Source organism: Cyprinus carpio, chromosome B5, assembly GCF_018340385.1.
Source record: "Cyprinus carpio isolate SPL01 chromosome B5, ASM1834038v1, whole genome shotgun sequence".
NCBI lineage: Eukaryota > Metazoa > Chordata > Actinopteri > Cypriniformes > Cyprinidae > Cyprinus > Cyprinus carpio.
In genome coordinates, this window is record NC_056601.1 from 19,750,381 (window position 1) to 19,777,438 (window position 27,058).

Here is a 27,058-nt window from a genome sequence, read left to right on the forward strand (position 1 = left end):
GATCTGAACTAGAAAATGATGGGAAATACATGTTTTTATTTGAAAGATAACTTACAGTGTTCTTCATACAAAATACAACAACTCCCCTGAAAGGACAAACTACATATATACAGAACAACCGCACCCAAAAATAGTCTTTAGATAAAAATATAATTCTTAAAGCACTGGAAACTATAACTAAATGCAAAGCAAATTACCACCGTTAATTTAGAGCAGCTTAGAAGGCCACCATTATGGGCTCATACTGTCACAACACAGAAGCCGTATTTTAATAAGAATGCTTTATAAATATTTAGCCTCAGGTCCACATTAACACTGCTCCATTAGATAATCACAAGCTGAACACATTACAAATCAGTCCACAAACGAAATGCTGATAATGATATTTAAAGTTTTACAATATCAACACATTTTAATTCTAAACTTTGAATCAAAATACCATATAGATGTAAAACAATAAACGGTCTGGGATCAGGAATCCTCGGAGTACACTGTAATAATGGTTTCCCTTAAGGTTCAACATATATTGTGTGTCTTCTATGAGCTCTACAACAGAATGCATTTGTTTTTACAGTGACATGGAACAAAAAAAAAAAAAAAGTTAAAAGTATAAAATAATTATTTAAATAAATTCCAATTCAAAAGAGCCTCTGTAATCTACAAAAAAATGGGCTTATCAATAAAGGTTTACTCACTAAATGTGCTCTGTATAACGTAGTACCAAAGAGTCTAAAAATTTGACACATTTTTATTTTTTGAAAGAGATTAATAAATCCCTTACTGCCGAGTTGCATCAATACAACCAATTATGAAGCATTTTGACAAGATTTAAAAGGTAAAAATAAAAATAAAAAGAAAGAAATAAAGCTTAAAATTAAGTGTAGCGCTTTTCGTGACTTCACATGCAGATAAAACCGAGGGTTTTTCCACATCTGGTCATTGACAGGCAGTGTTTAGTGTCACTGGCTTCTCGGCTAGCGACCTTGAGCGACAGAATAAATCATATTCCCAAGTGATTTTTGGACCATCAAACAGAAATATGGGGACAGAGTGACTTTCATAGAGAATGATATATACCCTGTGAGAAACTTAGGATATATTATTTTAATAAAAATCTCTATAAATAATGTAGAATATTCATAAAAATATACTTTGACCTAGGTTGTTACTTTTGCTAGTAAAATAGCTTCTCCTGTTAAATCATCCTCTCTGTTTAGGGTTGAGAAATCCTCGCTAACAGGTGCTTGTTCACACAGCTAGGCCTGGTACACGAGTTTAACTTTCATCATTCATTAGACAAGTTCTTCATTACAAAACATTAAAAAAAAAAAAAAAACATCAACAACAACAAGATCAAAACAAATAAAAGTAATTCAATAAATTAAAAGTCTCCTTCAACACTTGGCAGGGGATTCATATTTTACATTCACCTTATCCAGAGTTTTCCATCGCAGTATTCCGCTGCTATACGTAAGGCCGGTAGTTTCTGGTTTTCCATCTCTTTGAACGAAAACGGAAGAAGAAAAACATGAACATGAGGAAGACGCAGGAGAGGGCATAGAGGAGCACGCAGAGACTCATGTCCACGCTGGAGAATCCCAGGCCCAGGAACGTCATCCCTGGCCTGGCTTCTATCTGGATGCCGGTGTGCTTCTGTCCTGCATCATTGGTGTCACTCCTCTTCTGATGTTTAGGAGCGCTGTCAGGAGATGGCTTTAGGTTCTGGTTGAGGTGAAGGTTGCTGTTAGGTTTGGTTATGGCTTTGGGTTTGTCAGGAGCAGGAGGGCCTGGTTCTGGTTGGCTGTTGCTGGAGTATTTTGGAGAGATGTTTGAGGCACCATAGTGTTGTCTGAGGAAAGTGAGCACCATCTGTTCATTCCAGACATGAAGGCCTTCTTGCTCCTCATGGCATGTGGGACAGAGATCAGGAGTTGGCCACTGAGTCTTAGGAAACATGGGGTCCTCGCTCATTGAACCTGCATAATGAGTGCAATCAGCTATGAGGGTAACGTCTGCTAGCATGTTTATGAGAACTTTACACTTATAGTTTGGACATGAAAATATCATTATAGTTCTTGAATTTCTTCTGGCACATTAATAAAGTCCTTCCTTCCTTCCTTTTTTTTGTTCTTTTCCTTCCTTCCTACCCCCTTTGCCTTTAATGAATGGCACATTAATGAAGCTTTCTTTCTTTCTTTCTCTTCCTTTTGTTCTTTTCCTTCCTTCCCCTTCGTTCCTTCCAACCCCTTTTGCCTTTTCCTGCCCTTCTTGCTTTCTCCCTTCATGTGTTTTCCCTTCCAGTCCTAATTACATACTTCCTTTCCTTCCTACTTCCCAATATTTTTTTCTTCTTCCTTCTTTCTATCACCTTTGCTTTCTATGCTTCATGTCTGTCCTCCTTTCTTGCTTCATATCCTTCTTACTTTCTCCCTTCAACTCCAAATCCTTTCTTCCAGTTCTAATTTCAATCTTTCTTCCATTACCTTTTCTTTCTCTCTGGTGCTTTTTTTCTTCCTTTCATTCATGTCCTTATATATGGCTTCATGTTTTTTTTAACCTTCTTAAGGTTTTTTTAACCTTCTTAAATAATTCCTTCTTGTCTCCTTTCTTCAATCCTCCCAGTTTTCCCTTTTTCCCTTTCTTCCTACACTAGAGTCAAAACGTTTGGGCTTGGTAAGATTTCTCTATTGTTTGTGAAACAAGTCTTTTATGCTCATAAAGGCTGTATTTAACTGATCAAAACTACAGTAAAAACAATATTTTGAAATATTATTACTACTTAAAATAACTGTTTTCTATTTGAATATTTGACATTATAATTTATTCTTTTAACGGCAAAGCTGAATTTATCAGTAGTCATTACTCCAGTCTGTAGCATCACAAGATCCAGCAGAAATCATTCTAATATGCTGATTTGCTCTAAAAACATTTCTTACTGTTTTAAACGTTGAAAACAGTTGCAATGCTTAATATTTTTGTTGAAACTGTGAAACAATTTTTCAGGAACATTTTTACTTTAATGAATAGAAAGTTTAAAAGAACAGAACTAATGACAATCTTTTGTACCATTCTAAATGTATTTAATGTTAATGATCAATTTAATGCATCTTTGCTGAAGTAAAAAAAAAAAAAAAAAAAAAAAAAAACATACATTGCTAATGTATATATTTTGTCACTCACTTGTACCTAAATGTACATCTGTGCATTTTTCTGTCTTACCCGACAGTCTTGCATTAACCTGGTTGTGTTTTCTCCATAGCCACAGAACTGCATCATCTACAGACTTGACCTGGTTCAGAGACTCCTGAGCCATCTCCTCAAAATGCTTCCCACACTCCCGGCAACCAAAGAAGGTCCCAATGTAGCGACGCATGGTTTGAAGCACTGCCAAGGGATCATCCTCAAACCCTGAGAGGAAGAAGGTGGGTTTAAATTAATTGTAGCAATGCAGAACAGGAACTAATAGAAAACATCTACCAAATGAATGCTCTACTTGCTACAGACCAAACAGCAACATATTAAATTATTATATTACAGAATTATTTATACTGAACATTTAGTCTCAATTTGCTAATTTACAATAACGATAACAACGGATGAGATCATCTCAAACATGTTTCAGAAGGGATTTCCCTGCTCATACCAGTGTTGGCTAGAGCATCGGGTCGGTTGGCAGCTTGCACAGTCAGAACGTGAAAGAGAGTCCAGAGGGAGCAGGGATATCCTCTTAGTGCCACACTGCTACCCTGGCATCCAACCCACTGCACTTGCTCACTCAAGTACAGCCCTGAGATCTGAGAATAATACAAACAAAGCACCAACATACTGATTTACGCTCTTGTCACATACACAAAAACACAATTAAAAGCTTACATGTCATCAGGTAAGAGACTTTGTGAGATGCAATACGTTGTTTAGTGGGTGACAGTCTTACCCTCATCTTGTTGTTAACTAAGTCCAGGATAGCATCATAGGGGATCTTCTCCAAAGGTAAACTGACTAGCCATTCTAGCAATGTCTCGAGAAGTTTCACTACAGATTGATGACCTGGAAATAACTACAATCAAAAAGTAAGATATAAACCTGTAAATTTCAACGCTCTAATGAAAACAATTCTAGTGCGAGAAGACTGCTCAAGTGCAAAGAAAAAGTTGTGTTGGAGTACAATGCTACCTTGGCGACAACTGTTACAAAGTCCTTGAAAGTTTTTAGTTCTTCTCCTTCTAAGGTCTTGTGGGTGGCCAGTTCTACCCTCAGTAGATAATGCAAGCCAGATTCCAGATCTGCCATGTATACCTTAGACCTAAAGAAACATTGGTATTGGTTACCTCATCTTAAAGTTAAATTAACAGCAAGCAAAAAAAATATATATATATGGGGTGTTCATTTTCTAAACTGTTAAACTGGAGAGTGCAGACATTTGGTCTACTTCACTTTGTACAAGAAATTTACTGGGGCTGGGGTTGGTAAAAAAAAAAATTAATTAGTATTATTATTATTTTTTACATTTTATTTTAATAAGTCTCTTGTGCTCACTGTGTCTGCATTAATCAAAAATATTGTAAAGAAGAAAAAAAATAGTAACACTGATATACTACTACAATTTCCTGAATTAATATAACTGTAATAACCTATTTTAATATATATTAAAATTTAACTTATTCTTGTGATAGCAAAGCTGTATATTCAGCAGTCATTACTCGTCTTCAGTGTCAAATGATCCTTCAGAAATCATGCTAATATGCAGATTTACTGCTCAAGAAATGTTTCTTGATAACAGGTGCCGCTTAATTTAATTTTTTTATTTATTTATTTTTATGATGAAGTTTAAATCAACTGCATTTATTTAAAATAGAAATCCTTTGTAATTTTTTTACTGTCACTTTTGATAAATTTAATCTGTCCTTGCTGACAAACGTGTAAATATCAATAAAAACTCACTTTTCAAACTCTTTCCACTCCACCTGGGTTCCCTGTCCATTATTCCCAGGCTGAGGACGCTGCAGGGACGAGGCGGACTGTTTCCGGTGTACTCCAGGGAGGAGTTTTAGGAAGGAGGAGAAGAAAAAGCGTAGCCTCTTCTGACTGTTAACACAAACAAAAATGCATCAAATGCACATAAACAGGACCTCTTTTTGATAGTCAGACTAGAATGAATTGAGCAGAGACTGTTAACTTACACATTCATGACAGTGTGTGTGCTGTTGGGATAGAAGAGGTATGCTGAGGGAACTGAGCTTATCCCTAGTTTCTCCATTAGAAGTTTGTCTGAGCTCAGAGCTCTCTTCACTGCCAAACCCTCATATGGCATTAGGTCCAAAATTACCTAGTTAAAAAGGGCACAAAACATTAAATTAAAGCATTACAATTCTAGCTACATCACTAATTATGCCTAAAGGGGTCATTTAGATCATCATATTCTCACCCACTCATCTTTTGAAACCTATGTTATTTTCCTTTTTCCATAGAACACAAAAGGAGTTTGGTTTATTGGATTGTCTAAAGCAACATTTAAAAACGATCCAATCTAAAACAAAACAAAAGTTTAAATTTGTATTGTTTTTAGCATTTTATTTATGATTTTGTTAATATAAAGATTTAGTGAGACCCACCGGTTTATTCAGCAAAAGTACGCTACAATCATCAAGCACCATAAAAGTGTCATGTAGGTTTTCTAAAACAATATAACAGCTTTATGTAAAGTACAGATCTACGTTTCTGTGATTTTTACTGAAAACCTTGCTTTCCTCTAGTTCCGATCTGGTCCAGTCATGTTACACGGGAGAACTTTCTTTGCAGACATTTATGTGTATTTGTGTTTCCTGGTAATTTGCTTGAAGTATCCGCTACACAAGACTTTGGATCTGTAGTGTATCATGAATACGCCACGTTTAAATATAAAGAACATATTTGCAGGGCGAAAGGTAAATTAACCTTGTACTTTACTTAAAATTTCAATCTGTTCCTCAAAAAAAGCTGTTGTACAGCTTTGCATGAATTATATTGTTTATACTTTTATAATATAATATTTTTGGAGGTTTACAGTGTCTATCTACATTTATGTTATGGTAAAGAGCAGCCTGTACATTAAGCAAAAATTCTCCTTATTTGTGTTTTTGACTTCTTTTTTGTTCAGTGGAAGAAGAAAGTCATGCTAATTTGAAATAGTGGTGCACAGATCATGGAAACTGAGACCAATCGCCATATTTTCTTGCCATTAATTAATTTTTTTACATGCATTTGCATTTTTTTCCCACTCCTAGCTGCACAGCGATTCAGCAGAATTACTAGTTACCCTTGAATGGACACATCATAGTTAATTTATATCAATAAAAGAAAATGGCATACATATCTTGAATTTAACGATGTCTCATCTAAAGTGAATGCTTACAACAACAAATTGCCCACAAGTGCTGCAATGCCATACTTACAGCACTGAGAAAAAACTCTGTCGTTCAGCAGAGCTGTAGTCTACGTGTGAATTTGTGCCTGCTTTAATTATATATAAATGAACTGAAAATCGATCGGCTGATAAAAATAACACTGACCAATAACAATCAGATCAATTTGGAAGGACATATTGGTGAGTAAATAATGACATCCAATCTTATACTGCTTTATGTCCTACAAAACCAGATTAATTGACAACCACTTTTCATACCTCTCTTCCAATATAAGAGTCTTCATCCTCAACTATAACTGCAGTATAGAACTCCGTTTTCTTCCCCATTAAGGACAGAATCTCCTCAGACCTGTAACAGATGACAAATTCAGTGTCTCTAAATAGAAAACTACATTTAGGTCTAGAAATGAAGCCCTAAACAAACATTCCTAATTTCTCTCTGAAAGCTGGAGACAGGAAAATGTAAAATATCAAAAATGGCTGAAATTGAACGTGTATGTGAAGATGATTTAAAATGGGTGGTAATAATGTAGATTTGGGCACCTGGCGGGGTCGAGGGGAGGGCAGCCCACAGGCCAGTCATGTTTTGTGTGGTTTTGTACAAAGTTCACCATCAACTGCCTCACTGTCTGAAGCTCTCTGTCAGCCCCTGTCAGATCACAAATAATACAAAATCAGAAATTCAAGTTAGTTCCACAATAATTACAACCACTAATTGACAATTAATAAAATGATTAAACCTACCACGATACGTCTTCCCAAAATCATTTGTGGTATCATGTGCCTTAAAATACTAAAAAAAGAAGAAGAAATTATTCCCAAATGAAATCTCTAAAACAATAAAACAACATGTCCTATACTGTATACATCAATTTTTACAGCGTCTTAATCAGACATCTTTCTGGCAACAAGAAATTTGATACGGGTGTAATAATACATTTGTCTATTATATAATTACGCTGGTTTCAGGTTTACATGACCTCGATAAGACAAAAACAGCTAGAAAGGAGCACAGCAAAATAGAGCAGAAGGCAGGGGTCTCATTTTTTAAAAGTTCATTTGCCACAGTATAAGCATTCAATAAACAGCAAAGGAAACATGATGCATTTAATGCATGAATTCAAAGATGCAACATTTCCAAAAACTTTTAGAATGTGCAAACACAGTATAACAAGCGGTCAGCATGCTTATTAAATTTAAAAAGCTAAATAAATAAAAATAAATAATCTAAGTCCAAATAATCCAGTCAGCTTTTGCTAGTCTGTGAACACACAACTAGATGACTAAGTGATCCCTATAAATCATCCTTAATATATTTATATGAACATTTTTGATGTACAGCATTGACCAATTAATAAAGAATCCATTTTTTTTTTTTAATTCGTGAATGAATCAGTTGTTTTAATGGACTGATTGAATGAATAACTCATTGACTCGCTCATTAAAGGGGTCATATGATGCGATTTAAATTTTTCCTTTCTCTATGGAGTGTTACAAGCTCTTGGTGCATGAAGGAGATCTGTAAAGTTGTAAAGACTAAAGTCTCAAACCCAAAGAGATATTCTTTATCAAAGTTAAGACTCCATGCCCACCTAAAATGGCTCATTCAAACACGCCCCCACATGTCTACGCCACTATGTGGAAATATTTGCATAATGCCACCCAAATGCTTCACGAAAAGAAAGAAGGCGTGGTTTCAGTAACCGCAGTTAGTGTTGAAGCAGCCATGTCAGGGAGATGCTGTGTGTTTCTAGGTGAAAGCAAAATCACTTTATTTGCCCTTCCTAAAGTAGATGCATTTAGGAATCTTTAAGATTACCTACAACAGAACAGCAATGCATTTTATGGACAACCATTTTGTGAACCTAGGAGAGGAGGTAATTCTGACTTTTCTATGACAATCTGGCGCTTCTGAATCAGCTACTGTAAGTATGTTTTGTTATTAATTTAAGTATTTGCTATTGACTGTTCAAATGTGGAGTTTTGAGCGTCGTGTGTTTGTGTGTGTGAGAGAGAGAGAGAGAGAGAGAGAGAGAGAGAGAGTGAGAGAGAGAGAGAGAGAGAGAGAGAGAGAGAGAGATAGAGATAGGGTCACACAGTGGAGTCAGCTGTCTTAACTGTCCGTGGCTTGTGTACTGCAAACACATAGGAGCTTCATCACTGTGTCTGTCACACCACTCTGTTCCCCTTTCGGGCTTGAACTGATGATAAAACTAAGGACATTATTAACTGTCTTTACATTTATTTTGAAAGATGAAGCTCGCGATTATGGAAACGGGCATTACATGACGAGTGCTTGCGGTGTTTGGCCAATCACAATGCACTGGGTCAGTTGGGCAATCAGAGCAAACTGCACTTGTCGGAAGGAGGGACTTTGTAGAAAATGACGAGGACCTACAATAATGTACAGTATTTGAAAAATAATGTGTGTTTTTTTTTAACATTAAAGCATGTCAACATATTCTGTTACACCAAATACACAAAATAATGATCTTTAAAAAAGCATCATATGACCCCTTTAAGACTGACAGTTTTAGTTTCATATTTAAAGTGTTATTTAATTATTTTTTTAAAGGGCACCTAATATTTTTTCAATATCGCACAACTCTTGTTATGATTTACTGTATAGGTTTAATCTGCTGAAAGAATAAATAAGATCATTTGTACAAACATACCCTGAAGGTGGGGTAGAAGTGGATTCCAAACTCCTTACAGATGTCGAAGTTCTTCTCATGAGCACAATCCAGAACTCCTATCTGAATGGCCTGTGCCCAGTCTATGAGAGTAGAGAAACACATCACACATCACAAAAACACAAAACAATGCAAATCTAAAATCAAAGAGACATTCTGTCATCAAGTACTCACCCTCACATTGTTCCAAACCCATAAGACTTTTATTTATCATTTAACGACAATTGAAAATATTCTGAATGAAACCTGAAAGAATTTTGTCCCTCTATTGAAAGTCCATTCCACCAAAACTTAGCTAAACTTCAATGCATATGAATCGAGCCATTTAAACCACAGAATTGCTTTATATGATGAATAGATTTAATTTAGGCATTTATTCAAATATAAACATGGATCAATGCTCCATTCATATGGATTAGGCTACTTTTACAATCTCTTTCTGAACTTGTAGAAGCGACTTGTTGAAGTCAAAGACTGACTTTTAACAGAGTGACATAAATTTCCCAGTCATTAAAAATATGTTCATCAGTGTTTCAAAGATAAACAAATGTCTAATGGGTCTGGAAAGACATGAGCAAATAATGACATCATTTTCATTATTTGGGTGAAATATCCTCAAACTAAATCAAGTGATGAAGTACCAAATTATGCCAATACTTTCTGTTTAATAATGCTCTTTTTAGACAATTCACATCAGCCCTTAAGTGAAGAGGTAGAAGAGCATTTGTAGAGACTTGTGCCCAGTAATATTTCTTGATTTGTGTTGTAAACACAAGCTGACGTCCATACTAAATGTTTTATCTGTACTGGCACCCAGAACAGATGCCAGATAGCCTAAGTGGAGAGGTAAAAGGACCTCTGGCAGGAAGCCTAAAATCATTTGATGCATTACATGGTTTTGAGCTCTGACATCGGAAACGTAGATATTAAGTCTCTCACATAAAACTTTGTGAGACGAAATATAGTCGTCCTGCCTGGAATCATGATTTCATACAATATATACAGAGTTTCCACAGCCAGGTGGTTTGTTTTTAATGCAAACTCATAAACTGAACAGCTGTAAAATCTGTGTCAGAAAGATGAAGCAGATGGGCTGTGAAGAAGTCAGCTGTTATAAAAATGTTTGGATGAGAGAGGGGAGAGACAGCCGGGGGCATTTTAGCCCTCTATTCTTCACCTGAGGGTGGGGGACTGTGGGTTTTGGGATGTGTGGGGGAATGCACAGAGAGGTCGCATCCTCACAATAGGGCCATCTGACCCTCATTGTGATGGTAACAGCTGGTAGGCGGCCACTCACGAGCCACCCAGCCGACAGATTGTGCCAACAAAGGCAGACTGAAAGCATTCAACAGAAGACTTGTCCTCGCAACGTTAGTCATCCAAGGGCCATAATCACCCCTTCCTTCCCAGTCCAATGAAGAGGAAAAGCAAGGCACGGCATTCCAGAACATATATACTGTACCCTGTGATACGATAATGGCACATGCATTTGTGAGCCAACCATATGCTGTTCTAATTACCAAAAAAAAAAAATACAGGGTAATCATTTAGTACCATAGTCCCAACATCTGCCTGCTCATTGAAAAGCTAGGATTTAGGATCCTATTTAAGCCTAGAAAAAATGAGCTTTGAGGATTTGGGGGAAAAAAGATGTTACGCCCAGAATTGAATTCTGTCATCATTTACTTACCCACATACCATTCCAAACTTTCTTTTTGCTGTGAAACATACAGTAAAAAAATATAATTTGAGAAATGTCACCAAAACTATTTGGCTACCAACATCCTTATATCTTCTTTTATGTTTCACAGAATAAAATGTTTAATAAAACAACATAATTGATGACATAATTTTTGGGTGAACTATACCTTTAAGATTACTATTTAAACTTGCTTTGAATATAATTTGTAACACTCATTACAGATGTTGGATACCAGTGAGAGAGAACCCTGAAACTGTGACATTGAAGGTTTAAAAACTGAAAGCTGATTTATACTTCTGCGTCAAAACTATGCCGTAGGTTGTGCGTAGAACATGCAGGCTGCGATGTAGCCGGACGTGCACCTCTCCAAAAATGTCACAGTGCGTCAAATCTACGCGGACTGCAAGCGCTGTGATTGGTCTGCTAGTACCCCTCCCTCCGTATATTTGAGTTTTGTGTGTGTTTTGCACTTTAATATATTTTAATGTTACAAAATAAAACAAAGCAAAGAACAAGTGTCTTAAGGCTGATTTATACTTCTGCGTACGTAGCCTCTACGCCGTAGGATGTGCGTCGGTATTCATTTAAACTTCTGCGTCGTTGTCCGCATCAACGTGCAGTACACATGCAAACCGCTAGTCTGCAGTGTCCACGGGCATGTTGCTTGTGTTACCCGCAGACCATGGCAAAAGCTGAAGAAGCAGCAGCTTGTCAGAGAAACTTTAGCCGTGACGGCGGCAAATAAATATCCAAGAACAGATCATTTATTTAAAACTACAAAAAAAGAGACAACAACAGAACTGCAGAAGATGACATTTTTTCAATCTCCACAAGGACTTGTACTATGGCAGAACAACTGTTTGTCGCGGACAACAAAGTGATGTAATGCTACATTTCATAATAAATGATAAGACACTTGTTCTTTGGTTTGTTTTATTTTGTAACATAAAAATATATTAAAGTGCAAAACACACAAACAAAAATTAAATACATACGGAGGGAGGGGTACTAGCAGACCAATCACAGCGCTTGCAGTCCGCTTAGATTTGACGTGCTGTGACATTTTTGCAGAAGTATAATTGAATACAGATGCACATCCTACGGTGTAGAGGCTACGGCGTATGTCCAACGCAGAAGTATAAATCAGTCTTGACCCTACCTAATTTCACAGCTCTACCACTTCTAGCATCTTCACGACAAGGTGTTAAATGCATTTGCCCTCATCTACAGTGACCTTTTCATCGCCGTCATCCTTCACTGCACCCAACACGTGGCTTCCTCCGGAATACCATCATTGCTTTAGCTCAGAGCATGGCAGGCACGTAGCACTGCTGTCTAAGCATTTTTATTAGCAATTAGGCCGGTCTTGTAGCTCTAAGATGGTCTAAAGAGAGAGTGACTGTTAATCCCATTATTTATTTAGAGGAGCTTTAGGAGTCACAGCTTGACCAGAGGTGGGCTTTCCCCATCCAACCAGAGCTGCTTACATAAAACATTATCAAAACCAGCAAACAGAAAACGAAAGCAACAAGAGGAAATCTTTGAGTCTATCAGGTCTAAACACAATCAGTGCAGGACAAGTTTGGTAGGATTACATATGCTGAGTTTCTGTTTTCAGATCATTTTCAGCCTTAAATTTCTATCATAGGAACACACTATATTCCAAATTTTCTGACACCATAAAATAGGTTTGTGTAACAAACAGACCAAAATTAAAGTCATTATTGTCTGAGAACCTTGCTCTCCAGTGGGCTATTCGACATGCATTCACGAGAGTATGTAGAACCTGCATTCGCTGAGCCTTGTTTACAAGCAGAGGAATGCACAAGCATGCATCGTGGTACTGTTGTGAATGCACATTGAAGACTGACACAGAAGAGAAATTGTTGAATAATTCATTATTTTTGTTTTCCTCGCACACAAAAAGTATTCCTGTAGCTTCATAAAATTAAGGCTGAACCACTGATGTCTCATGGACTAGGGATGCACTGAATGTTCGGCAACCAAATAAGCGAGAAAAAAACCCAAATAAATTGTACCGAACAATGACGTGATGCGATCAAACAGAGGTGTGCACTAATGCAGCAAACATTACATCAGTGCGGAGGCATTTGTACGAGAAAGATGCAAAAATCATTATAATTATCATTATATAAATTATTTCACTAACTTATTTATTTTAAGTTAAATTTTGCTTTGTTAAGTGTTAGGTAAATATTTTAACATTTTTGTTTTGTAATTGTTTTTTCTTTGAAAAGCTAGACAAAACAGTAAAAAGCACATTTTGGTTATTTAATTTATGCAATGGTGAAAAAATTGGCAAAATATATGGGGAAAAAATTTGAAAAAACAAGTTCGGTATTCAGCCTTCGGCCCAGTGTTTCCTTTTGTTCGGCTTTAGCCAAGAATTTTCATTTGGGTGTATCCATAAGATGGACTATTTCAACGATGTCCTTACTAACTTTTTGGGCCTTGAACATGTCAGTTGCAATGCAGTCTATGCAGGGTCAGAAAGATCTTGAATTTCATCAGAAATATCTTCATTTGTGTTCCGAAGATGATTGAAGGTCTTGCGGGTTTGGAATGACATGAGGGTGAGTCATTAATGACAGAATATTTTTTTTTTGGGTAAAACTATCCCTTTAACCCTGAGAACTGGAACAAACTGATTCATGAACAGATCATTCAGATAAGTTTTGTGAACCAGATCAACTGATTCACTGAAAAGATCTGACTCAAAAAAAATGATTCATTCACACTTGTGTCAAAAAACGACTTGTATTCTGGCCTTTTATCACACAAATCTTTGACATGAATATAGTGCACAAGTCACATGAATGACTAATGCATTTATGGGGCTGTTGTGTTCTATTTGGAGATTGACAGCTCAATTATTTTAATAAGTATGGCCAGAATAATATTCAACAGAACAAAGTCATACACGTTTGGAACAACATGAGATTTGTGTGACAAAAGGCCAGAATTTAAGTCATTATTTGACACAAGTTCATGAGAGCAGGCATGATGTCCAAACTGTGAATGATTCATTCTTTTGAGTCAGATCTGTTCAGTGAATCAGTTGATCTGGTTCACAAAACTTATCCGAATGATCTGCTCATGAATCAGTTTGTAAGTAATGACACAATTTACAGTTTGGAGTGATCTATACCTCTAAGTGTTAATATATATATATATATATATATATATATATATATATATATATATATATATATATATATATATATATACATACTGTACACTACCTGGAGACATTTATCTTACAGTGTGTGTGTTGTGGGTGAACATAAAGGCCTTGAGCGCAATGATAAATACAGAAAACAGTCAGCAACAACCGTGGAAGAAGGTTACAAGAAGGTGTATCAACAAACCAGGGATTATCATCTTCCCATGTGTATCCTCCTGTGTACTTAAATCCAAAAGCACAAACACACTGTAAGCCTCATTAGGCAAAACCCATGTGATAATGTACAAGGAAATACATTTACACCATTTAAAAAGAAAACGAAAATCAGTTACTGTACAACAAGCCAAAGAGAAAAGGCACTAACAAGTAACGTTAACGTACTTATAAATGAAGGCAATGCCATGATTTACTTGAACTATGGCAAAACCATGAAGTAAGTTACCATATGTATTCGTGGAGATATGGATATGTTAATCACTCAGTGCCATGTTATATATCAGAGTATTAGTACTTTAATATACCATGGTATTACCATCACATAGTAAGAATGACCATGCCTAAAGAACCGCTTTCCATATTATTATTTTGAAAACCTTGTGTGCCTGAAGAGAATGCCTTAAAACGTTTAATGTTAAAACGGATATGTTATTGTATTTCCTCAAAGGAGTGAATAAACAGGAAGATGGCCATACAAATGCACCTACCCTTCACGTCCCCGGCCAGCGCTTTCCATGTAGGCGAGTACTGGATACAGTGTCCGCACCACGACGAGTAGAACTGAAGCAGCCAGGCGCTGGAGGAGTTCAACACGGTCTGCTTCAGGCTGTCGCTGCTCAGTATAACCACTGGATCCTCCTCAGTGTATAACCGCGCTGACTGAGCCTGTCCGAGCAGCAGCCCCAACAGAACAACGAGCTTAACGCAAAACGCCACGGCCATTGGAGGTGATGGAAGAAAAGCCATACAATTTGAAGCCACTCACTTAAAATGAATTCTCTACATTCAGACTGATTCTGTTCGCTCCTATGGATGACTACATTTAGTAGGGAAGAGAGTCTTCTAGAGCATCGTCACTGCGCTAAGAGGACGCAGGCGCCTCTCTTGCGCATCCTATCTGCGTAAGGACGACGCATATCATGTATGTGGCGCGTTTACTGAATAACAATTCATCGGTGTATGGTACTCTAATATAAGCAAAATTGTTTGAAAAAAAAAAACCAAACACCACAAATATTGCTAAGAATGAAATATATTTAATCTTGATTGTAGTGTAGTTTAATGTACAGAAACAAATAATTGATTTTGTAAAAAAAAAAAAAAAAAAAAAAATTAAATAATGATTGATATGATGAATGATTAAAGACAAAGATTAACTCTCACAAAAAAAGTTCATGTAAACTCATCACAGAATCAAAAGGAATTTATTGCATACAGAAAACTTTTGTTTGTTTGTATTTTTATGTGTTTGTTCTCATTGTATAACCATAAGCAAATTTTGTCCTGAAATTCTCATATAATGTATATTTTGTAATTCCTATTATTCTCCATGATGATTTGCATTATATTCTCATTACTGTAATAATGTAGCCTATTACTTTTAAATCATTAGAGTAAACAAATGACTGTGATAGATTACTTTTGACTTAAATCAGCAGATATTAAAAGCAGTACAAACAATACTAATATGACATATAAATACTTTAAAATGTAAATAATATCATTTTTAAAGAATAATATCAAGAAATTCAGTAATGAGAATAATATATTTTTCTTAACAGTAATTGCAAAAGTGGAAATTATGTGAAAATGTGTTTAGTTGTCATGAACATTTCTTAATGCAAGAAAACTGTTCTAAATGGTCCTAAAACAGTTTTACGGGTTTATGTTGTTCAAGCAAAATATAATTGTGAAATATGACTTGGACATGCTCTTGACAGGATTTGTAAGATTCCCCCAAAAAGAAAACAACAACATATCAAAGAACATATCAGAGATGCAAGTATGAAAATGTCAAGATTCTGAAACTTGTCATTTAGGTTGAAAAGTGCATATGATTTAGGGCTAATATTGTGTCATCCAAAAGAAGACTGAAAATCTCCTCAGTCAGATGCATTTTCACAGTGTACTGGTCAGCACTGTAGTCTAGCCAAGTTCTCTCCTCATTATGAAGTTCCTGAATCTAGAAATAGATAAAAAGACAAAATCAGACATTTTCAGTTCTAACATTTACAGCAAACTTAGCTAAAGTTACACCAAGATCACTAATTATTATAGGAGTGCCTTTACACACACCAGTATAAAGTCCACTCTGTCTCTCTTGGCGTACCAGTATTTGCACAGTTTTTGGAGCAACTCTGTCATCTGTTGCTCGCTTCGCTCTAAATTCAGAATTTTCTGTATCTCTTTTCTCACGGCAGCCTGCAAATAACATTAGATTAACACACAGTAAAAGTTTTTCAAAATACTTTAATCAAAATGGTAGTTCGACTGAAAAAAAAAATTATAATAATTGTTTTACCTTTAAAAATGTGACTGAAATTTGACTGGATTGGAGAGCTGAGATCACAGATTGAACATGGATATTCTGGGCAGATTGTTTTGTCCTTAACATATCACCCCAAATCTCATGAAGTACATCAGACGTTAACTGAAAGATCACCTACAGTGTAAAATGAATAAGGTTTAGATAAGAATTTTGTTTCTCTCATTCATTTAGCATTTTTATAGTCATTTGTTAGGTATACATTCCTATAGACTAACCTGCCGATAACGTTTGCGACTATCATCGTCTAATAAATAGCTTGGTGTTTCATAAAGGTCGAGAGTGTCTTCATTTGCTTGGCCACACAGAATCTCCACTGCAGCGTCCACTAATCTGTACACAATTCTGTCTTCATGGGGCGGCACTTTTATCTTTGGTGGCGTGTCAGGTTGGGCCTGATGCCACTGATCCAAGACACATGGCATTAAATGACCTTCATCACCTTTTCTGACTTCCTAAATATCAAAGAGAAAAGTGCAGTACCAGTAAAAAAAAATGACATTTTTCAATGATTCAAATTTCATGCACAGATATTATTTTACACGGGTATTTTATTCTTCACTAAAGCAAATACTACAGTTGTTTTGACAACTTACAGTATCTGTAGAGGGATTGTCATGCAATGCTTTAATCCTTTGTCTCTTTCTATTATCCTGAGCACAGTGAACTCCATCTTTATCCAGCTCTTCTGTCAGCTTAGCATCCTCATGATGCCTGTTTTGATGGAGCTCATTATGATGGAGCTCAAAGTCGGTCTGTAAAATACAGGTGCTTAGTAACTGCTGTATGCTATACGATAAAAAAAGTTATACATTTAAAAAAAAACATTTATTTCATATAAGCATAGTTCAAATCTATTAACATATTTACTGACATATCACTCAAGACTTACTGATATAAAAATTATAATTACATTTTATTGGGAGAACTACTCACAATACACATTTCTTAATATTAATGTGTTTTAATATCACTACTGATGAGGATTGTATAATATTTGAATAATATTAGTCTTTAAATGCAAGATATTTAAAGTATCTAAAGTATACTTGGAATAGTTCTACTTAAGCACAATCAGTATTCTTTAGTATATCTTTAGTTGGACTTCAGCACTACTTCCACACAATTAAAGTGCATTAAGTACAAAATTAGTTGCTCGCATTTCAGCTAGTATACCAGTTTAGTATACTAAAAGTACAAATGCAGGGTATTTTTATTAAGTACATAAATATGTAAATGTATTTGTAGTTTACTCAGGATGAAATGAATATGTTTTTAGTATATACATTTTAGTATATTTATTTTTCACTAGGGTGTATGACTCTGTTTGCAAGAATTGTTGATGCTGCTCTTTTCTGTACAATGAAATCAAACAGTGATCAGGGGCTTTTGAGCTCCAGTAAGGACAAAAAGCAACATCAGTACATAAGTCTGTACATAAGTGTACAGTACATAAGTTTTCTGAAGCTTCCTGCTGAGTTACACATAGTTTGTGTGAGGAACAGACATATCGAGTTTAGTTTACTATCATTCTAGCTCTATACAGTATATACTGCGATAGAATGGAATAACAGAAAAGAAAAATAAGATACATATACTGTATAGTGTAATGCAGTAAAGCGCTGTACAAGGTTTGACATCAGTGAAACAACACTGGTTCTTGTGTGTCTCATAACTGACTGTATCGTGATGTGTCAGTTTTTGTGGTACTTTGTGTAGTTTTTTTTTGTTTGTTGTTTGTTTAAGGGCAGCCTCTGGTCATTGTACTTTTTATTTTTTTTAAAGAAGACTGAATTTATTTTATCAACATTTAACAGTAATACTGTGAAATATTATTACAAATTAAATTGTTATCTAGTTTAATATATTGGTAACACTTTAGTATTGGTACCAATTCTCACTATAATTACCATTCCAATAACAACCATATTATCAACATATAAGCACTTAAAAAGCACAAATAAAACATAAATTCTGCTTGACCATATTCTACATCCCTAAACCTACCCAATACCTAAACTTAACAACTACTGTACCTTACTAACTATTAGTAACAGCAAATTAGGATTGTGGAGGCAATAGTCATAGTTAGTGGTTTGTTCACAGTGAGAACTGGACCTTAAAATAAAGTGTAACTGATATATAAATCATTTTAAAAGTAATTTTTTCCTTGTTAGGCCAAGCTGAATTTTTAGCAGCCATTATTTCAGTCTTCAGTGTCGCATGATCCTTCAGAAATCATTCTAATTTTATCAATGTTGAAAACAGTTGTGCTGCTTAATATTCTGGGGAAACTGTGATACAGATTCTTTGATGAATATAAGTTTTTTTTAGAAATAGATTTTATGAGTGTTTTACTGTCAAAATAAAAATGTACTAAACGTTAGTGTACATACTTTCACTATATGCAAAATAGCTACATTTATTTTAACATCTCATTTTGTGTTCCACAGAAGAACGAAGATCTTACCGGTTTGGAATGACATGAGGGTGATTAAATGGTCCCAGAATTTTCATTTTTGAGCGAATTATTACTTTAAGTGCTTGGTGTTACTTACTCTTGGTGAGGACATTTTAAAGGCATGTGAAAGGTTTCTTGCTCCATCTGACATGTCTTCCTGAGGTACTTTTTGTCGTGTGCATGTGGTATTTGTAGATATGGTCTCATCTCTAGGAGGAAACTGACTATGTATATGTCCTCTTTGTCCATCAGCTGACGATGTGACCTTCTGTTGTTTATCTCTCTTTGCCCTAGGCTGCTCCTCATCTGAGAAGAGATCTTCATCCACCCCAGTCTCTACATCACAACTATGTTCTCTGTGTATGTGAGCGATGTCCTCGGCTCTGACCAGGACACCGTGGCTTTTGTCACAGCTGAAGTACTTCACACCTCTAAAAGTGCCATTGTGATTTCCATTAGGGGCGTCCAAAGCAACACCAGCCCAAAACCCATTCGCAAACACCGTGAGGCCTTTATATTTCAGCACACCCGGTCTGGAGTTACACACAAGAACTCTGTCTCCAATTTGAAAGGAGGACAATGGATCCCAGATTTCATTTCTTGCATCTTCGGGAAGTGAGAAAGTGTATTCCGAACAGTCGCTTTCCTCTGCATCCTCACATAGAGCTCCATTAGTATCATCGTTTACCTCCTTTCCCCTCAGACTGTTAGAGTCTAGACTCTGAGACTCTTTTCTTTTCAGAGAGAAGTCCACAGGGAGAGGAGGGAGGTTCTCGCTGGTAATTGAGAGATCTTCTACAGAATCAGGTGGAGCTGGAAGTTCCTCCTCACTGGTCCATGTAATAATCTCAAAGGCAGGAGGCGGAGGAGGACAACCATAACTGTCAAGACCTGATATGGCTCCTCCTTTAACGGATGGAGGGAGTTCTGCACTTCCGTAAGACAAAACCTCATCCACAGGCGAGAGAATTTCTGACAAGGTCGACTCTACAGTCTCTTGTCTTTCGTAATGTGGCGGTGTACAGCGTCTTTCCTGTTTATTGTTCAAATCATCTGGTAGCACAGTGTACTTTTCTGCAAAAAGTAAAGAGCCACTACTTGCTTTAGCTGCTTCAATCTTCTCCTTATCGAGACAGTCCCTTTCTTCTTCAGACCAAGTGAGTGCTTCACTATGAAATGAAATTGCCTCTGACTTCTCATCTATCTCAGACAGACTGACATCACAAGACTGACTTTCCTCAGCCTTTCTTATTTCCACATTTACTGCTTCCAGAATTAAGTTTTCAATAAGTGGATTGTCTGTGACAGTCTCATTTGTACACACCTGAGATTTTTGTTCAGGGAACTCATTGGTTTTATCGGTTTTGGAGTATGAAAGAGATGACTTCCATTGCCCCCCAGCATCCTGGTCACAGATATTGTGGTTGTTGTTGAGTGTCAGCACACTGTGCAGTCTCTGATTGTTCTGTACATTTAGAGCTGTGGTATCTGGTGTTGTGCTGCCATGGACCACGTTTGTCATTTTTATGTCTTCTTGCTCTTTGGGTTTAAGATGGCTCTTCTTAGAGTCCAATCGGAGATCATCTTTTTTGTCAGATGACAAGCTGGACACTATTGGGGCTCGGAGTGAATCTGTTTGAGGCTCACGGTTGAGTGTGAAATGCTGGATATTTAATACCGGCTTCATTGGCACTTCAGCTGGATGTTGTGTTCTTTCTCTCTTGAGTGTGCAGGTGTCCTCATAAAGCCCTTGTACCTTCTTCTGAGTTTCTTGTTCTGAAAATGTTATCAAATATTCTCAATTGTCAAAAATCCTGAAGGAATGTTAATGGATGACATAATTTGGAATCCGTCCTAACTAATAATAACAATAATTGCAGTTTTTTAAATAAGTCTCTTCTGCTCACCAAGGCTGCATGTATTTGATAATAAAAATACAGGAAACAGTAATATTGTAAAATATTATTACAATTTAAAACAACTGTTTTCTGTTTTAATATATTTTAAAATATAATTTTAGATAATTTTATATTATGCTGAGCTTTTACTCAACCATTACTCCAACCTTTTCTTCAGTCTTCAGTGTCACATGATCCTTCAGAAATCATTCTACTATCCTGATTTATTATCATTGTTGGAAACTGTTGTGCTGCCTAATTTCTTTTTATTTATTTTTTTCAAACCTGTGATACCTTTTTCAGGATTCTTTAATGAATAAAATAATCTTTTTTAACAATATAACTCTCAAAAACATTTCTTACTTGGCAAAAGAACCCTTAACTCTGGTTAAAATTGACTTTTTCTGTAAACTTATCCCTCAATTCTGATTGGTTGATTGGAAAGTTGTTTCATGATCAACATGGATGTTGATCCAGGAACATGTTACACTTGATGAAATCACGTTCACCATCAATCAGCATATAAGAATGATTTAAAGAATCACATGACACATGAGGACTGGAGTAATGGTTGATGAAAATTCAGCTTTACATTACAGTAATAAATTATATTTTTAAGTATATTAAAATATAAAACTGTAATTGTTCTTCAAATTTTAGTTAATGTAGTGTGATCTTATTTGATTATAAGGGAACCTCTCTTTGATCCCATTAGCATTGGTTCTGATTTATTTTCTTTTCTTTTCTTTTTTTTTTTTTTTTTTGACATTATAACAGTTTTGCATTGTTTATGTGCAGTCATATGCTATAAATGCCACAGTAAATCAGTATGGGCATTGAGTCATTCTGCTCATAGGATGAGTCAGCAGAAACTAGACATTAGTTACTAATACACATAATACACTAGACTACTGTAAATCAGCACTCACAATGAATTGCAGTAGCCTACACTCAGTAACAACAGAAAGACATCTGTCAAAGAGAAAACGTAAAATCAGACTGTATGATGTATGACTGCTGTCTTTCACCATCTGAAATGAAGATAATGAAGCATTCTATTAAAAGACATAATGTGTATGGAAAGCTTCAAAATCCCGAAAACACAGAACCCTCTACCCACCATTAACTTCAGGTCCTGGTTTCAAAGCCTTCACAGAGTCACGCTGACATGAAGGGCTTCCACCTTCAGTCTTGCTGATTCTTTCTGGACTGATAAGGTGAAGAGAAGCCTGGTTCTGTCGGCTGTACCTGTGAGAGGGGCTGGCTGGAGGATTATTTGATTCTGCGACTTGCAGAATATCCTGCTCGGCTGGGACGAATTCCACTTGGTTCCTCTTCCTTCCTAAAGTCCACACTTCATCTGATGACAACAGCCTCCTCAAACCTACCTTACCCAACAAGCTGAAGGAAAACAAGCAAAAATACAAAATATATGAACAATGAACAATATATTTTTATATATAAACTAAATATATATATACTAAATATACTATAGAAATATAGTAATGTTCATTATTAAATTATTTACATTCATAATAGATTGATTAATATTAATGTGTGCAACTTGAAATATTAAAAATTTATTAGTATATGCTTAGAAAATACTTTATAAAAAATAGGTACCAAAAGGTGGTTTTCATAGTGATACAGTTAGAAGAACCATTTCATAAACCTTTCAATGAACTTTTTTTTTTAAATCTTAGTGTGAAGAATATTTTTGTAATCTGAAGAACCTTTTTCCACTCTGTTAAAAATGATTATTTAAAGTTGTAATTAATTGTGAGTATTAGATTATTAGATTATAAGCATATAAGCAAATGCTATTTTAGTCTTTCTACTTCAAAATGTCATGTTTAATTCAGTGTGTTCAATTTGTTAAATTTACTAACACTTTCTGTGTGAAAATTGTTTTAAAGCAAATCCTAATCCATTTTTTCCCCATAATGTTCCATGATGTTAAATATTCTTCACAGAACCATCAATGCTAAAAAAGAACCTTTATTTTTATGTATGTAAACATAAATGTGAAGTGTCTTAATTGATTAATTCATGATACCTAATAAACTAATGTTAACAAATTGAAGTTCTTTCCCTTATAGTTATAACATCAGTAAATCTTTATCCAATATGAAAGAAAAGACATTCTCTAAAATATGTGATCTAATAGAATCTTAGAATGAATTTAGCAAATTTGTGCAATTACATTAAGTGAGGCCTGAGGCTTTAAGCTTCAAACAGAAGTCTGAGTCTCCATTCATTGTAATTACTTGGGAAAAGTCAATAATGTACTTAAGTAAGTACTTAATAGGATGTTCGTTTTTGCGTAAACTACTGCTTTAATTTTCTATATTAAATGATATAACTGACACAGAACTAAAGCCTACTCATGCAAATAGAGAGAGTGAAAGAGCGAGAGAGAGAAATGCCGTCCACCTACCCTGACCTGTTCATGACTGGCATACTGCCATCACAAAGGGGCTGAGTCGCGAGCAAGCAGCCAGAGGAACAGTAGACTGTCCTCCTTCAGGTCCCCTGTGAGATGCTGCTGCCACTCCCCGAAGATTGTGTCAACTCGCAGTTGCAGTCGAGCCGGTGGCTGAGAGAGCAGTCATCCTGCATCTCTGTCTACAGCTATGCCCTCTTTTTATTCTCTTTAACTTCCTCCTGCTTGCTTCACTGTCTCTCTCTCTTTCATCCAGTAACTCTCTCCTCCCATCCAGCCTCCCCCTCCTCTCTCTCTCTCTCTCACTCACTCAATCTATCTATCTATCTCCACTCTATCTCACCGACTTTCCTCCATTTCTCTCTCTCTCCAAGGGTAATTACTCTGAGTGGTGCATTGTAGCCAAGACAGACAGTAAATGCTTTAGATAACAAGCTGATGATAGGCACACACTTCTGCCATGTCTCCTCCTCTGCTGTGTGTCATGCAGGATTTGCCAGACAGTAAGTGGTGCACTGCAGTATTTCCTCTTGAGGTGTTACTCTACATAAATGTGTTGGCACTGTCTCTGCCTACTGTATATGGGAACTAAGCATCCCACTACTCCTCTGTGTAAGTGTATGAAAATAAATGATGGAATAATAGTGATCACACTTGCCTCCCTTCCTCTCTTGGTGCATTATCTGTGCTTCTAGCATCTGTTTTTATCCCAGGCTGCATAACACCCTCTTCCTCCTGCAAAACATCAGCATAAAAATCAGTACTGCTATAAATGTGGCATCTGAGCATTATGGGGAATGATCACATGGTTTTGCACTCTTGTTCAGTTCATCATATTATTTCAAGTGGAAACACTGGGAACTGTTGCAATTTGGAATTTGTTAAAGTCAACATGAAATTTAATTATTTAACGCCAACTGGGATAAAATACTATAATACACTGAAAATTAATTTAATGTGCTATATTTTTAAAGGTAAGTGGTTGCAATCACTGTATTTTAGCTACATTTAAACAAATTTAGTTGACTATAACTTTAAAAAAAAAAAAATTAAATGTAGCGAAAATAAATTGTTTGCAACCACTTACCTTTAAAAAAAGAATTAGTATATATTTTTTCAGTGTAATATATAAGTTTCCCTTCTAAAGTAAAAGTATCATTTTGTATCTTTAAGTATCTTTAGGATTTTTTTATTTATTTCATTTGTACTGGAAAACTTGACAAAAATAGTGAAAAATTCTTTATTGCAGTGTCATCTTCCTGATATATCATCAAAATGTAATTGCTCTACTTCTCAAAAACAAACAAAAACAAAAACTTATTTTCTTCTGATGTCACCAATCCCTTTTGCTTTTTCATCCTCTCCCCTCCAAGAAACTATCATATGGAATACATACATAGTTCATACATTCAATCCACGATCATTACAATATTTACAAAAAAAAAAAAAAAAAAAAAAAGATTCCAAGGCACTACTTATGGTCCAAAAAAGTTAAAAAGCCTTAATTCACATTATGGCCATTCTGACACACTCTGAGAAGGCTGAAGGCTGAAATGCATCAGAGTGCAGAGGTTTAAGCATGTTTCTGTTGAGATGGCCATAATGTGAATAAAGGCTTTTAAACTTTTTTGGACCAGAAAAAGTGCCTTGGATTTTCTTCTTTCTTTTTTTATATAACTGCTTCAAACCCAACCAAAGAGCACCTTCTGGGAGTACTTCACAAGGTCCTTTCAGCAAATAGCGCTTCAAGAAGTCTCCTACAATCATTACAATATTGTTGAATATCCTGCTGTATTTGTAAATACTTCAAATTATGAAAGTAAATGGCTTACAAATGATATTTCACATTGACTTTAACCATAGTATCACTGAAGAAAAGAGCAGATTTCTGATTTGTGGAATACCATATAACTTGAAGTGTTCTCCGGCTTGCTGATTTCATTTTTCTTTGGCAGAGTCTGCATTTGTAGTGCTGATCTTAAATGAATAGCTGACTGTTTGATATGAAGAATGTCTCTCTGATGGTGGAGAAGCAACCGTCTCTGCTGCTGGGCTAATCTGTTTATGTTTCGCCAGTGGTGGATCTCTGATAAAATACATCTACACAGATAAAATACATCTACTGTTTGTAATGTCTGTTATGTCTTATGCTGACCAAGGCTACATTTATTTGATCAAAAATACAGTAAAAAAAAATATATATATAGTAATATTGTGAAATCTTATTAAAGTTTAAAATTTGTTTCCTGTTTTATTATGTATTAAAATGCAATTTATTTCTGTGATAGCAAAGCTGAATTTTCAGTAGTCTTTAGTGTCACATGAAGAAATCGTTCTAATATATAGATTTTGGTTCTCAAGAAATATTCCTTGTTATTATCAGTGTTGAAAACAGCTGTGCTGTGCAATATTTTTTTTAGAGACCATGATATATATATTTTCATGATTCTTTAATGCAATTAAATAAAACAATATGTCTTTACGTTTACTTTTGATTAAAAAAATATTGATTTTATTGATTTAATAATGATGAATTTAAATGTTCTGCCACTTTTGATCAATTTAATGCATCCTTGCTAAATAAAAGTGTTAATGCATTTAAAAAAAAAGAAAAGAAATTGCTCTTGTTGGAGCTTGAGTTCCGTGAAAGCAAGTATATCATCTTGTGCTGTTCCATGACTGATGAAAAGATGTGTTATATGATAATTTCAGGATATAAAAAGACTGCAACAATAACAGCAATTTTCCAACCATAAATATTTGCCCTTATGAATAAGAGGTAAAAAAAAAAAAAAAAAACCTCTGCATAGACAATTTGCATCAGTCCTGAAATTATGAGGAATAACAGCTAAGATGAATATAATACAGAGTAAAATGCATATTGCACTTCCAGTGTTGGGAGGGTTACTTAAAAATATTTACTAAATATTTACTAAAATGTAATCAGTTAAGTTAATAAATCACCTCAAGGCTACACATGCAGATAAAATAAGAAAAAAGCAATAATACACAATGACTTACATGTTTTCTGTACTACTGAATCAAAGGTTGAACATGCTCAACTTGAGACCAGAGTGGTGTTGTGAAAGGTGCAATTTGCGCATGTGATGATCAGCAGCCTGATGTGATAATAAGGTTCTGTCATTGCTAACACAATGTATCTTTTCTTATACACTCTGAGTATATTTATCCTTTCCTTACATCCTGCCAATAATGCTCATTTTTTAAGTGCATCAGTAATCTGATTACATCCTTTTATAATGTAATGTTTTTTTTTTACTCACTTTATGCAATGCTCCAACCAGTCAAGCTCAGCTTGGGTCTTCTCCCAGAGCACTTTCTCCCTGAGCCTGAGGAGTGCGCTGTACTGCCAGTCCCTCAGCTCCTTTCCCTCAGGAACTGCTGGCTCTGCGCCAGAAAGAGTTGGCTGTACGACTCACTCAGCTCACTCCACTACAAATCGCATTTATAGAGGAGCCAGACATGAATGAGCATTCAATACTTTGACGTAAACTGGCCTTGCACGGCCTTTACTGCACATTTGCAATTTGTAAGTAGTAAGACAGTTTATCCTATACAAAGTAGAATGGTACAGTGACGGTATATTGTATGGTATTTTAATGATGATTATACCACATTCATTTTGCATAGTATTCCAATGTATTTCGAAGAAAACCATGGTACTATCACGATGCATGTTAAAAAAAAAAA

At 35.6% G+C, this 27,058-nt stretch overlaps 2 protein-coding genes across 3 annotated transcripts; both read right to left on the reverse strand.

Moving 5' to 3' along the window:
- Positions 1-622: 622 nt before the first annotated feature.
- Positions 623-15,063, reverse strand: LOC109079600 (sulfhydryl oxidase 2). Its single transcript, XM_042724793.1, has 12 exons — positions 14,708-15,063; positions 9,079-9,179; positions 7,148-7,196; positions 6,947-7,052; positions 6,662-6,752; positions 5,181-5,326; positions 4,942-5,085; positions 4,174-4,303; positions 3,935-4,057; positions 3,644-3,794; positions 3,220-3,408; positions 623-1,976 (listed from the first exon to the last, which is right to left on the reverse strand). Exons 1-12 carry the CDS (start codon positions 14,964-14,966, stop codon positions 1,465-1,467), a joined length of 2,001 nt encoding a protein of 666 aa, XP_042580727.1. The 5' UTR covers positions 14,967-15,063; the 3' UTR covers positions 623-1,464.
- A 499-nt stretch (positions 15,064-15,562) lies between these two features.
- LOC109063264 (centrosome-associated protein 350) lies at positions 15,563-24,074 on the reverse strand. 2 transcript variants are annotated; one of them, XM_019080343.2, is made up of 8 exons: positions 23,342-24,074; positions 22,025-22,305; positions 19,104-20,782; positions 17,142-17,300; positions 16,764-17,000; positions 16,522-16,662; positions 16,296-16,421; positions 15,563-16,182 (listed from the first exon to the last, which is right to left on the reverse strand). In XM_019080343.2, the coding sequence occupies exons 1-8, from the start codon at positions 23,362-23,364 to the stop codon at positions 16,036-16,038; spliced, it is 2,793 nt and encodes a 930-aa protein (XP_018935888.1). In that variant the 5' UTR covers positions 23,365-24,074; the 3' UTR covers positions 15,563-16,035. The 2 variants fall into 2 exon arrangements, with proteins under 2 accessions (XP_018935888.1, XP_018935889.1); XM_019080344.2 differs by having other exon boundaries at positions 16,042-16,182; positions 16,330-16,421.
- Between the last annotated feature and the right edge of the window lie 2,984 nt (positions 24,075-27,058).